The 14,272-nt window shown below is 47.0% G+C and overlaps 3 protein-coding genes across 4 annotated transcripts in view; all 3 read left to right on the top strand.

The window, feature by feature from the left end:
* Positions 1-14,272, top strand: part of LOC116957218 (uncharacterized) — a 60,929-nt gene that overhangs the window by 4,196 nt on the left and 42,461 nt on the right. The gene's annotated exons all lie outside the window — the stretch shown is intronic.
* LOC142906835 (uncharacterized) overlaps positions 1-14,272 on the top strand; it is a 129,584-nt gene that overhangs the window by 111,994 nt on the left and 3,318 nt on the right. The window contains exons 1-2 of one of the 2 annotated variants that reach the window (XM_076055459.1): positions 12,132-12,277; positions 12,654-12,716. The exons of the other annotated variant lie outside the window; for it this stretch is intronic. The gene's annotated coding sequence lies outside the window, so the exon portion shown is untranslated. Of the gene's footprint in view, positions 1-12,131; positions 12,278-12,653; positions 12,717-14,272 lie in introns of those variants that run through there. 2 annotated transcript variants of the gene reach the window in all.
* Positions 2,339-8,395, top strand: LOC116957270 (uncharacterized). Its single transcript, XM_076055502.1, has 2 exons — positions 2,339-2,922; positions 6,483-8,395. The coding sequence occupies exon 2, from the start codon at positions 6,493-6,495 to the stop codon at positions 7,801-7,803; it is 1,311 nt and encodes a 436-aa protein (XP_075911617.1). The 5' UTR covers positions 2,339-2,922; positions 6,483-6,492; the 3' UTR covers positions 7,804-8,395.

Below are 14,272 nucleotides of genomic sequence, written 5' to 3'. Positions count from 1 at the left end.
CAGTGCAGTAATACAAATTTTTAAAATGACTTAATTATTTAGAATGAATACTTGTCTGATTGTGTGCATACATGTAACATTTTGTCTATAAGGGTCAAACATTAAATAAGTGATGTTAGGACAAAGTGTGTGTTTTGGAAGTAACCTGTACAGATAACTAAGGTGAGACTCATTGTTCTTGTGATACAGGTCAAAGGGTATTTTTATGTTTCAGGAAGCATCTCCCTCTGGAGCAACTCATTGTCTTTGAAATAGGGAGCACACTCGGATTATTAATCAGTTACACGTAGAGGAGATACATTCTCTTCAACACGAATTATAATTTTGTATTACGTGTTGACGTAGATTTTGTCTAACTAGGTCTAGAAATGCTCCCTGCTGATTAACGTCTGGATGTTCGAAACTATCGGTTTAAGCAGCCCGGCTGCTTTTGAGATGTTGTGCACCAATAAGAGTCCACAGGTGGCTTGCACTGAATCAATGATGCACTCCCAGAAGGCTGTGCTAGTTTTAGTTTGTGTAAAACATTCCTTTATTTCATGGAGAGATCGATAAATGAAAGATGTCGTGTCTGCTGATCTGCTTCATAGCAAGGAAGTAATTTTAAGTGCACATTTGAAATTCATTTTTGGTACAGATTTGTATTCGGTTACAAGGCAGAGGACATCTAGTAGATACATTCTCCACAACAACACTCATGAGAATTTTGCATGACGTCTTATATGTTGGTGAACTAGGACAAGAAATGGTCCTTGCTGATTAACGTCTGGATGTTCACAACCAAGGGTTGAAGCAAGCCTGACCGCCTGCGGTGCCCCTCAACCATTTACAGCCTGGGGCCAGGAAAGTCACGAAAAAAATTGCACACGAACGATGCCTCCACGCAAGCTCCCGAGGCTCTGTTTTGAAGTTTTAAAATGAAACAGTTTTAATTTGATTGTTTTGAATTTGATAATTGTATTTCTTCATTAAAAGCTTCTCATTTTACATCTGGAAGACTTATTTTAAAACGACATTTGGTATGAATTTTCTCTCGTCGTTAAGTAGATGGCCTTGCCGGGGGTTCGGTTCGATGCGGACTTTCACCTGGTTGGGATCGCGGGATCGAGATGAGGCGACACAGAGCTGGCCGTGCGAGAAGACCGCCGTCTGCAGATCGATTCCAACGCGATCGAACGTCTGTCCTTGCGCCTCCATCGTTCATGCAGGGAGCGTGTAGGTTTGCAGTGCCCCCTGCATGAAAACGATGGAAAGTGCAGCGTTCATCACAGATGAAGTTGTGCACTTATAGAAAATAGTTTAGCCAGTGGGTTTTCAAAGTACCTTCGTCTTACAGAAATCAATTTCGCGTGAGCCCACCGCATTAAAACGATGCTCAGCTGAGCGGGGTGAGCCACGGCGGGGGAGAGGGGGGGTCACCTTATCTTTGTCACGTGCCGTAGCTCACGTGACTTCTGCCGCGACAATGTCTGGATGTTTTCACCTGAGGACGACCGCTCGTGTTTCGATCGAAACGTCGTGATTTATTATTTTTATTATTTTATTTTTTCTACCTACGTGACTTTGCCGAAAGAACCAATGAGTATGAAATACGTCGTCTGCTGATCTTGTTCATATCTGTGTACATCGATATCTCACATTGCTTACACATACACACCACACACAATGAACTAAATAGAAACTGGAACGACTTCCGGAGATGGGCAAAGATTGAGGAATCTCTTTCAATGGAGCGAGTTAAGTTTGTTCAACATCTCTCTGTCCGTCTGTGTCTCTGTTTCCCTCTGTTTCTCTCTCTGCCTGTGTCTCTCTGTCTATCTTTCTCTGTCTCTGTGTTCCTCTTGTTTGTGTCTGTCCACCTGTCTTGTCTGTCTATCAGCGTCTGTCCAACCGTAGTCAACGACTGTCAGTAGCAGCAGGCGCGCGTTCAGCTCCCACGGCTACACGCCACTCAAACTTGCTCCCAACACACAAAGACAAAGATCCCCCGTATAGCTTGGACAGAATGTTGGGGCAAGTGCTGTTAGTGAGCACCTAACACAAAGACCCGCCATATAGCCAGGAAATAATGTTGGGGCAAGTGCTGTTAGCGAGCACCTAACACAAAGATCCCCGTATAGCTTGGACAGAATGTTGGGGCAAGTGCTGTTAGTGAGCACCTAACACAAAGACAAAGATCCCCCATATAGCCTGGACAGAATGTAGGGGCAAGTGCTGTTAGCGAGCACCTATTAAGGGTGGGACGGCGCACGAGGGGGTGGGTGGCCAACACCACGCCCGGCCGCCTTTGTCTCCCTAGTGGCGATGTTTACTACACACCGCACCGGGTACTCGTTTTAGGCCGAGTCGACGTAGGGGAGCCTCAGGACCGGTTCAGAAAATCGTCACTGGCGGTGTTGGCCACGAGCGGGAATGGAACCCGGCTGGTCGGGAGCGCAGCGCTCCCCACGTCACTGCCGCGCCCCTTCTGTCAACAAACTTGAACTCTGACCCCGCTCTCTGACGTCACCGCTCAGCGTGACCTCATCGGCGTCAAACGCCAGGGGGCGGTGGGCCTCGCTAGTGACGTCATGTCGCCCACCCCCAACCACTGCTCTCTTGGGTGTGACGTCACCTCCGTTCGGCCGCTGCCGATTTCTGTTCCGGTGCCAATCCTTATTTGGGCAAAGCTACGCCCTGTGACTGCCCGCTCATTAACATAATGCATTCATGAAAGCCGTCGCGAATTTTTTGCGACCGGTTCAGCACCCACGCCCCATCCCTCCACGTATGGGACGGGCTCATTAACATTATTTAAGGTACAGATCCGCGCTTTGCGGGAGGCGAGTGTTTCTGTTCCCCACAAGTGACGTCATGTCACCTGCCGCGTGAAGTCGCGAGATAACAGGAAGCTGCTGCTCCGCCCATGCACTGAAATCCGAGGTGAGAAATTCTCATCGCGGTTGTTGTGGTGGTTGTTGTGGTGGTTGTTGTGGTGGTGGTGGTTGTTTACCGAGGTAGAGCCTCGCTCTCGTAGGGATGTCAATTGAGTAGCAGGGAGCATGGAAGCGATGTCCAGGTTGGAACTTTACAGCGTGGGGCCTAGCCACGAGGGGCCTTGCCTTCTGCCCTTGCCTGATCGCGTTTGCTTGAATTATCTTGCTTAGTTGAGCAATCTTTGGATGAACGTAAAGAACCAGGCTATGCGTTCATTGTGTGTTGACGACTCTGTGTTACATTGCATTACATTTCCTAATTGTACTCAGTTTGATTAAGTGTGCTTTCTCTCTCTCTGTGTGCTCGTGTTATTATTATTTCCTGCAGTCACCAAAGCTCCAAATCTCTCATTGACACAAGGCCGTAATTATAATATGTTATAATAATTATAATATATATTGGGGGACACATCCCCCCAATAATCAAATATGCTCAAACTGTCCCCCCCAATATAATGCAAAATAAATATATAATAATTGCTATGCTATGTTAATAAAAACAATTTGCTAAACCTTGGCCACAAAATCTGGACTTGTCTTCATATAACAATGCATAGATTTCTGTTTATATGATTGCGTTGTACTTTATGAATCACTAATCTCTGCCATTACATACTATGAAACAAGAAAAGGTAAAAAAGATAAAACAGAGCAATGTAATACAATACAATATTAGACATTGTATCAGATTAAAAAAATTCCATCCCATGTGTTAGTGAAATTGTTAAATATTTTAAGCAGGAAATTGCAGGCAATTAGTTTTCAAATTTAATTTTATTCTGGGGGGGGGGGGGGAGGCCCCAGATCCCCGACCCCCTGGAAGATTTGGTCCCCCCCAATGTTGACTCCATGGCTACGGCCTTGCATTGACATGCTAATTTCTCTACCCCCCCCCCCCCTCTCTATTTAAGGCCTCGACACAGAGGCGTTGTTTCTCTGTGTGCCTATGTGTGTATCTCTCTCTGTGTGTCTCTGTGTTATCTCTCTCTCTTTCTATGTGTCTCTGTGGCTGTGTTTTGTCTCTCTCTCAAATTGAGCAATCTTTGGAAGAACGTTATCATCCAGGTGGGGCGTTGACTGTTATGTTAGCCGTCTCTCTGTGTTGTATTGCAATACGTTTCTAAGTTTACTAGGTTTGTTTTCTCTTTCATTTGTACCTGATGATGATTGCTTGTGTTGCAATCAAAACGTATGTTATTATTTAATTAATTAAATTTCCCTACGTTACTTTACCGAAATAACCAAAGAGTATATTGCTTAAGTTTCACTCTAGACGCGTGGCAGTGTTCAGTCTAGACGTGTGGCGGTGTTCACTCTAGACACGTGGCGGTGTTCACTCTAGACGTGCGGCGGTGTTCACTCTAGACGTGTGGTGGTGTTCACTCTAGATGCGTGGCGGTGTTCACTCTAGATGCGTGGCGGTGTTCACTCTAGATGCGCAGCGGTGTTCACTCTAGACGTGTGGTGGTGTTCACTCTAGACGCGTGGCGGTGTTCAGTCTAGACGCGTGGAGGTGTTCACTCTAGACGCGTGGCGGTGTTCACTCTAGGAGCGTTGCGTGTTCACTCTAGATGCGTGGCGGTGTTCACTCTGGACGCGTGGCGGTGTTCACTCTAGACGCGTGGCGGTGTTCACTCTACTTGGAGTGAGGAAGCATGAATTCTGAGCAGGTGAAGGTGGCCAGGCGTAGGTCTGGACACACCACCACCTGTGAACCATGCCAGTGTGTGACAGTGGTGGAGCCAGTGGAGGTGAGGTGGCACGTGCCCCCCAACGATCCGATCGAAATCCCTAATTTTGATCGGATCATTGGGGTTTATTAGTAACTCGCTTCACTACCCGGCTTCGCTCGGGACTTGGATTCTTCTCTTGGATAAATTTCAAATTTCATATTCCCTTATATTTCACTGAAAAAACCCTTTAAAATGTTGATGCTTGCAAGAAAGAAAAAAAGCCGAAACAAATCAAGTTACCTAAATCGAATGTTTTCACTCAAGGAAACTTAACCTTAATCCATTGCTACACAAGGTCGATTTTTGCCACTCGGAAAGGGAATGACGTGTCGAGCTGAAAATAGTCACGTTCACTTAGAAATTCCAAACAGCATAAGCTGTGAAAATGTCATGACGCCAGAGCTCAGCGTTGGAGAGGTTTTGCTGCTACACACAAACAAACAGATGTAATGTTCTGCTTCATATTTAATATAGCTGTTGTACCCGTTCTTCGCACGGATATGTATTGAAACTCCGAGAAGACAATGGCTTAATCGGCCAGGAGCGAAACACCACCTAAAATCTCCTGGCACGCTGTGAACAGCTCTAAGCATTCCAGAGTGCTTAACTCAGGTGTGTTGCGGGTTGACGCCACAAACTTCATGGTCATACAAAATACAAAAGTATATTTTCATACTTTTTTTCATTGTGTACAGTATGGAATCTACCCACATGCCAAATTTCAAGTGTGTAGCATGTTGGGAAGTATGCTAAACACTTTCGAACCGACACATCCACACATTTCGCTTTTATATATATAGATAAATCAGCATTTTGCAACCCCCACTGCCACCGTGTGGCATATTATTACGTGCCAGGGACTCTATGAGATGACAACAGTCCGAGTCCATAATTGGCAATAATTAACGGCAAAGCAGTTACAAGCGACTCAGAATTGTGCTCAGTTGCGTATACAGTACACGACTTCCCTGATGGCAAACACCTTCAGCGAGCGCGATGCCGATCACCCGCGTCCAATAAAAAGCATAGGACAAGTCCTTACTTACTAACAACTCCTTACTAACAACTCCTGACTAACAACTCCTTGCTGACTAACAACTATCATTTTTCATTGCTGAAGGGGTTGCCCCTCCTACCTGAAAATCCTGGCTCCACCTCTGAGTGTGTGACAGGGTCAAGTTTGTATTTGCAGTAAAGTCTATTAACTCTATTGAGCACGGAGGTTATATCAAAACGGTAGTTTATATTTTTGTTTTCCTCTGCAAATCTTTGTAAGAATGGAGTCAGGAAGTTATCACAGCACACGTGCAGCTGAAGTCGGAACTGTTCATCCCAGCATTCAAGGACATCTGTGCCTGGCTTCACACCTCTACGTTGTGATTGAACATTAATTTATGCATTTCTGCATAACACATAGTATTATTTTCAACACCCTTTGCTATGTCAGCTGAATTTAGCTTTCCTAAATATTCCTTTTGAAGCCAGACAGCCGAAATTGTGTGCTCGGAGTTTTGTATTAACATTAATTTTGAAGATTCGATGGCTTCCAGGCACGTTTATGACCATTTGCCCTCTCATTGTGTGCCATAACAGCCCGTGTGATGAATTTGGGACACTTTTTCGCTATATCATGAATATATGAATAAGTATAGATGTGTAAGTCACGTGTTACTGTGTGTATGCATTCCTCTGTGCATCGATACTGACGTGTAGATGTTGTTGATATAATTTTTTCTCTCTGCAGCTGACGCTTCCTCTGTTGCTTCCTCTGCAGAATTTGTCTGATGGAGCAAAGGCACTCGGCGCAGCTCAGTGCAAAAAGGCATCAATGCGACCGGTGTGCATACAGCACAGATCGTACTGGAAATTTGACCTTGCACCAAAGAACTCACACAGGAGAGAAGCCGTTCAAGTGCCGTGTGTGTGGGAAGGCGTTTACACTTTCATCTACTCTTGTAAAACACCAGACAACACACACGGGAGAGAAACCCTTAAAGTGCAATGTGTGTGGGAAGGCATTTTCAGATTCATCAAATCTTCATGTACACCAGAGAACACACACGGGAGAGAAACCCTTCAAGTGCAGTGTGTGTGGGAAGGCGTTTACACTTTCATCTACTCTTGTAGCACACCAGAGAACACACACGGGAGATAAACCCTTCAAGTGCAGTGTGTGTGAGAAGGCGTTTTCAGATTCATCTACTCTTGTAACACACCAGAGAACACACATGGGAGAGAAACCCTTCAAGTGTACTGTGTGTGGGAAGGCGTTTGCACAGTCATCTACTCTTGTAAGACACCAGAGAAGACACACGGGAGAGAAACCCTTCAAGTGCAGTGCGTGCGGGAAGGCGTTTTCAGATTCATCTGCTCTTGTTGCACACCAGAGAACACACACGGTGGAGAAACCCTTCAGGTGCACTCCGTGCGGGAAGGCGTTTTCAGTTTCATCTACTCTTCAAAAACACCAGAGAACACACACGGGAGAGAAACCCTTCAAGTGCAGTGTGTGTGGGAAGGCGTTTACACGTTCATCAAATCTTCATGTACACCAGAGAACACACACGGGAGAGAAACCCTTCAAGTGCAGTGTGTGTGGGAAGGCGTTTGCACAGTCACCACATCTTCAAAAACACAAGAGAACTCACAAGCATCAAAAGACCCACAAGGAGTGGATTCTGAAATCAGCTTGTGACAGTCAAAGTGCCACAATGAGCCCATCCCTCATGAATCAAGAACCGGAAGAAAATCCCAGCTTGGACACTTTTAAAGGTATCGAGGTGAAATATGAAGAGGTGAAGGTGAAATGTGAAGAAGTGAAGGTCAAATCTGAAGAAGTGATGGTGAAGAGCGAAGAAGTGAAAGTCAAATGTGAAGAAGTGATGGTGAAGAGTGAAGAAGTGAAGGTCAAATGTGAAGATGAAGATTCAACTCCAAAATCGGACCTTCACATCGATCGATTCAACGTGAAGCATGAGGAGAATTCTGACTGTGAGGCAGAGCGAGGCAATTCCCAGCAGTTTATGGAAGTGGAGGTGTGGGTGGACTTCCTCCGAGACAAAGCAAAGTCATATGGAGACCCGGTAAATGTGTAAGCCAGAGACGATGTTGCTGCAATAGATGCACCTTTGTCACAGGCCTTTAATGACAAGAATGAAGTTGAACACTCAATTCCTGGGTTCAACCTTCAGGGTAAGAGCGGCTAGTCTTTGTGGACCTGTGGGTTGGGTAGATCTCTTACCAGTAGCGAAAGCCAATAAGCTCCCAAGCATTCACAAGGTTCTAATAATTCCAATTATATGGTGTTTGCTTAATCGCCTCTGGCAATTCAGAGTTTTGTATCGTATCTCGTCTCAAACACTCGAAGAGCACCCCCAAGTAGCAGCTGCCCCTGTGTGGCACAAGGTGGTGGCCCTGCACCGGCCTGCATGTGGACAAGAGCCTGTCAGTAGGGGGCGATGGTTGATGTGGCATCTCAGTTGTGGAGTTTGTAGGTAATGTTTATAATTTGATCCATTTTGACCCAAACGCCAGCATGCAATGGCCTACTCGTTTTGAATGGCGCATTAGTATGTTGTACATACACTGTTAGCAGACGGTGCATATGTTTTTAAAATATCTTCTTGTTAATGCGATGTAACCTGATGCAGTATATTTAAGTGCAGTAATAAAATTTTGTTAAAATGACTCAATAATTTAGAATCAATACTTGTCTGATTGTGTGCGTACATCTAACATTTTGTCTATAAGGGTCAAACATTGATTAATTGATGTTAGGACAAAGTGTGTGTTTTGGAAGTAACCTGTACAGATAACTCAGGTGAGGCTCATTGTTCTTGTGATACAGATCAAAGGGTATTTTCGGGTTTTCAGGAAGCGTCTGCCTCTGGAGCAACTCATTGTCTTCGAAATAGGGAGCACACTCGGATCATTCATCAGTTACAAGGCATACCACTCAAAAGTTACACGAAAAGGAGGTACATTCTCTACAACACGAATTATAATATCTTCTTACGTGTTGATGTAGATTTTGTCAAATTAGGTCTAGAAATGCTCCTTGCTGATTAATGTCAGGATGTTCGAAACTATCGGTTGAAGCAAGCCCAGCTGCTCTTGAGACGCTGTGCTCCAATAAGAGTCCACAGGTGGCTTGCACTGAATCAATGATGCACTCCCAGAAGGCTGTGCTAGTTATAGTTTGTGAAAAACATTCCTTTGTTTCGTGGAGAGATCGATAAGTGAAAGATGTCGTGTCTGCTGATCTGCTTCATAGCAAGGTAATTTTAAGAGCACATTTGGAATGCATTTTTGGTACAGATTTGTATTTGGTTACAAGGCAGAGCACATCTAGTAGATACATTCTCCACAACAACACTCATTAGAATTAGTTAATTGTATTTATTCATTAAAAGCTTCTTCATTGAAAAGATATTTTGTGTGAATTTTCTCTCGTCGTTAAGTAGATGGCTTTGCCGGGGGTCCGGTTAGATGCGGACTTTCACTTGGTCGGGATCGCGGGATCGAGATGAGGCGACAGAGCTGGCCGTGCGAGAAGACCGCCATCTGCAGATCGATTCCAACGCGATCGAACGTCTGTCCCTGCACCTCCATCATTCATGCAGGGAGCGTGTAGGTTTGCAGCGCCCCCTGCATGAAAACGACAATGTGCAGCGTTAGTCACGAAGTTGTGCGTAAGCGCCATAACAAGGCACTGTAAGCTGACCTGCCACCACGTTCACAGGTCAACAGTGGGCAGCCGAGAGAGCGAGGTCCGTAGAGGTCGACCAAAGGTTAAACCCCCGGCCCCCCCCTGTGACCGGAGACTAACACCCCTGACCCCCCACCGGTCCCGAAGGCCCCTTAAGATAAGACCTTCCAGAAGGTTCTGGGAGGGGGGGGGGATCAGGAGGGGAGGGGTGACCCCGACCTGGGGTTAAAAGCCCGGCCCCCTGGACCGGCCGGGCAGTGTTCACCAACTCAAGCCTGAAGACATCCGAAGACCTGAAGACTGGACCAGCACCCGGGGACCCTCTCCGAGCTCTCGCCAGAGCCGGGTTGTAGCGGACCAGAGGTGAGCTCCCGTACCCTGGCTGGGACGGGTCATCCTGTCTTCCCTTAACGCCGGGCTAAGGGACCCGTGGGTAGCAGAGCCCGGAGTGTGCAGGCTGCGATAGAAGGGAGGCTGTCACTCGCGTAGGCTATCAAGTGGAAGGGGCCGTACACCTTCGTGGTACAGTAGTGTGTAGAGCCGAGTTCAAAATAGTTATAATAAACGCGTTGCCTCAACCAGACGTCTACGTGTGGTTAGTTAAGGACACAACACTTATATAAAAGAGTTTAGCCAGTGGGTTTTGAAAGTACCTTCGTCTTCCAGAAATCTATTTCGCGTGAGCCCACCGCATTAAAACAATGCTCAGCTGAGCAGGGCGAGCCACGGGGGTGGGGGGTCACCTTATCTTTGCGACGTGCCGTAGCTCACGTGACTTCTGCCGCGACAATGTCTGGATGTTTTCGCCTGAGGACGACCACTCGTGTTGCGATAGAAACGTCGTGATTTATTTTATTTTTTTCTACCTGCGTGACTTCACTCAAAGAACCAAAGAGTATCAAAGACGTCTTGTCTGCTGATCTTGTTCATATCTGTCTACATTGAAATCCCACATTGCTTACACGCACACACCACATACAATGAAATAAATAGAAACTGGTACGACTTCCGGGGATGGGCAAAGATTGAGGAATATCTTTCAATGGAGCGAGTTAAGTTTGTTCGATTCAACATCTCTCTGTCCATCTGTGTCTCTGTTCCCCTCTGTGTCTCTCTCGCTGACTGTGTCTCTGTCATCTCTGTATCTTTCTTTCTGTCTTCCTCTTGTCTGTGTCTGTCCACCTTTCTCTTGTCAGTCTCTGTGTGTGTCTCTATCACCGTCTTTCCAACCGTATTCAAATACTGTCAGTAGCAACATGCGCCAATTCAACTTTCATGGCCCACGACTGCACGCGACTCAAACTTGCTCCGAGTCTCTGTGTGTACGTTGAACTTATTTCGCACCATACGTAGCCAACCATGCTAATCTGTTGGTCTCTGTGTGAGTCTCTGTGTGTTTCTGGAACTTCTTTTGCACTGTACGTAGCTGAACCTGCACAGGAGGAGCGGCTGGTATCTGTGGAGCTGTGGGCTGGGTACATCTGTCAGCAGGAGCGAGAGACAATGAAGCTCCCAAGCATTCACTACGTTACCAACATCATATTTGCACTCATAAGTCGCTTGCCTAATTGCCTCGGCAACTCGGTGTTTCGTATCGAATCTCATCTCAAACAAGCGAAGGACCCCCCCCCCCAAGTGGCAGCTGCCCCTGTGTGGCACAAGGTGGCCCTGCACCGGCCTGCACGTGGACATGAGTCTGTCGGTAGGGGGCGATCATTGGAGCGCCATCTCCGTTGTGTAGTTTCTGGATAATGTTTGGAATTACCCCAATTTTGACCCTGACACAAATATGCAATGACCTGCGCGTTGTGAATGACAAAACGCTATGTTTTATAGCCGCCGTTAAGCAGACTGTGCATATTTTGGTGACTGTTACTGGGGTAGCCAGGTCTGTCTGTCGGTGTTGAACCTTGAATCTCTGCAATAAATAGAGAATGCGCTACCGTATTCTTGGTTCTTTCGGTAAAGTTATGTAAATTGAAAACAATTTTTTTTGGAAAATAATAAATTGATGAAAAAATGCCTTTGGTCGACTGACTTAGATGACTGGGCCCCCCACAGTGTGTACACACACACAGTGTACACACACAGTGTACACACACACAGTGTACACACACACAGTGTACACACACACAGTGTACACACACACAGTGTACACACACACAGTGTGTGTGTACGTACACACACAGTGTGTACGTACACACACAGTGTGTGTGTATACACTGTGTGTGTATACACATACAGTGTGTACACACATACAGTGTGTACGTACACACACACAGTGTACGTACACACACAGTGTGTACACACACAGAGTGTACACACACACAGTGTACACACACAGTGTACACGTACACACAGTGTACACACACACAGTTGTTGCTGAGCTCACACACCCAAGGGGTCTCTGATCAAGGGAGGGAGCAAGGGAAAATGTATCTAAATCAACAACTCCAACCCCGCTCTGTGACGTCACCACTCAGCATTACCTCATCGGCGTGAAACGCCAGGGGGAGGTGTACCTCGCTAGTGACGTCATGTCACCAAGGTATTCATCCCACCCGGTCCACTGCGCCCTTGAGCGTGACGTCACATCTGCCTGGGTCACTTCCATTACCTGTTCAAGTAGAATCCTTGTTTGGGCAAAGCTACTCCCGGTGACTGGCGGCTCATTAACATAATATATTCATGAAAGCCATCGCGAGTTTATTGCGACGGGTTCGGCACCCACGCCCACAGAGCCGCTCATTGTGGGAGGGGAGTGTTTTGTACCCCGCAAGTGACGTCATGTCAACTCCTGCTGCTGCGTGACGTCACGAAGTAACAGGAAGCTGCTGCTCCGCCGTGCACTGAAATCCGAGGTGAGAAATTCTCATCGCGGTTGTGGTTGTGGTGGTGGTTGTTGTTGTGGTGGTTGTTGTGGTGGTTGTTGTTGTGGTGGTTGTTGTGGTGGTTGTTGTGGTGGGGGTTGTTTTTGTTTACCGAGGTAAAGCCTCGCTCTCTCTCTCGTAGGGATGTCAATTGAGTAGCAGCGAGCATGGAAGCGATGTCCAGGTTTGAACTTTACAGCACGGGGCCTAGCCTAGGCACGCGGGGCCTTGCTTCCTGCCCTCGCCTGATCGCGTTTGCTTCAATTCTCTCGCTTAAGTTTAATTTGTCTTCACACGGCTCGCCACTTTGTCACTTTGTTTTACTTTTACATATTCACGCAGTTTTTATTTCATTCTTTTTTACCAGGCCAAGCCCGCTTGAGCTGCTGTACCGCTTTTGTTTTCAGACGCAACCTGCCCACAACACAAGGTGAGGCTCGTCAACAGCGTGGCGGTGTTCACTCTAGACGCGTGGCGGTGTTCACTCTAGACGTGTGGCGGAGTTCACTCTGGGCGCGTGGCGGTGTTCACTCTAGACACGTGGCGGTGTTCACTCTAGACGCGTGGCGGTGTTCACTCTAGACACGTGGCGGTGTTCACTCTAGACGCGTGGCGGTGTTCACTCTAGACGTGTGGCAGTGTTCACTCTAGACGCGTGGCGGTGTTCACTCTAGACACGTGGCGGTGTTCACTCTAGACGTGTGGCAGTGTTCACTCTAGACGTGTGGCAGTGTTCACTCTAGACACGTGGCAGTGTTCAGTCTAGACGTGTGGCAGTGTTCACTCTAGACACGTGGCAGTGTTCAGTTTAGACGTGTGGCGGTGTTCACTCTAGACGCGTGGCAGTGTTCACTCTGGGCGCGTGGCGGTGTTCACTCTAGACACGTGGCAGTGTTCAGTTTAGACACGTGGCAGTGTTCAGTTTAGACGTGTGGCAGTGTTCACTCTAGACACGTGGCAGTGTTCAGTTTAGACGTGTGGCGGTGTTCACTCTAGACACGCGGCGGTGTTCACTCTAGACGCGTGACGGTGTTCACTCTAGACCCTTGGTGCTGTTCACTCTGGACGCGCGGCGGTGTTCACTCTGGGTGCCTTGCGGTGTTCACTCTGGGCGCGTGGCGGTGTTCACTCTGGACGCGTGGCGGTGTTCACTCTCTACATGTGGAGGGGAAACCCGGGGATCGGGAGGGAAATCCACGCGACCACGGGGAGAGAGAGAGAGACACGCAGCCTCGGCTGTGTTGATTGATCCTCAATGAATTACTTGGTGGAATGAGGAACTATTAATTCTGAGCAGGTGAACGTGGCCAGGCATGAGTCTGGACACACCACCACCTGTGAACCATGCCAGTGCGTGACAGTGGTGGAGCCAGTGGGGTTGGGGTGGCACGTGCCCCCCCAACAGTCCGATCGAAGGGGTTGCCCCCCCTAACTGAAAATCCTGGCTCCACCTCTGAGTGTGACAGTGTCAAGTTTGTATTTGCAGTAAAGTCTATTAACTCTATTGAGCACAGGTCTTATATCAAAACAGTTTATTTTAGTTTTTTCTCTGCAACTCTTCGTAAGAATGGAGTCAGGAAGTTATCACAGCACACGTGCAGCTGAAGTCGGAACTGTTCATCCCAGTATTCAAGGACATCTGTGCCTGGTTTCACACCTCTAAGTTGCGATTTAACATTCATTTATGCATTTCGGCATAACACGAATAGTATTATTTTCAACACTCTTTGCTATGTCAGCTGAATTTAGCTTTCAGAAATATTCCTTTTGAAGCCAGACATCCGAAATTGTGTGCTCGGAGTTTTGGGTTAACATTCATTTTGAAGATACCAGGGCTTCCAGGCACGTTTATAACCATTTGCCCTCTCATTGTGTGCCATAACAGCCCGTGTGATGAATTTGGGACACTTTTTCACTATAACATGAATCTATGAAGAAGTATAGACGTGTTAGTCACGTGTTACTGTGTGTATGCATTCCTCTGTG

Source organism: Petromyzon marinus, chromosome 71, assembly GCF_048934315.1.
Source record: "Petromyzon marinus isolate PM22_M1 ecotype Great Lakes invasive population chromosome 71, UKy_Petmar_22M1.pri1.0, whole genome shotgun sequence".
NCBI classification, from domain to species: domain Eukaryota; kingdom Metazoa; phylum Chordata; class Hyperoartia; order Petromyzontiformes; family Petromyzontidae; genus Petromyzon; species Petromyzon marinus.
Note: the sequence above shows the minus strand (reverse complement) of the source record. Positions and strands in the feature narration are given on the sequence as shown.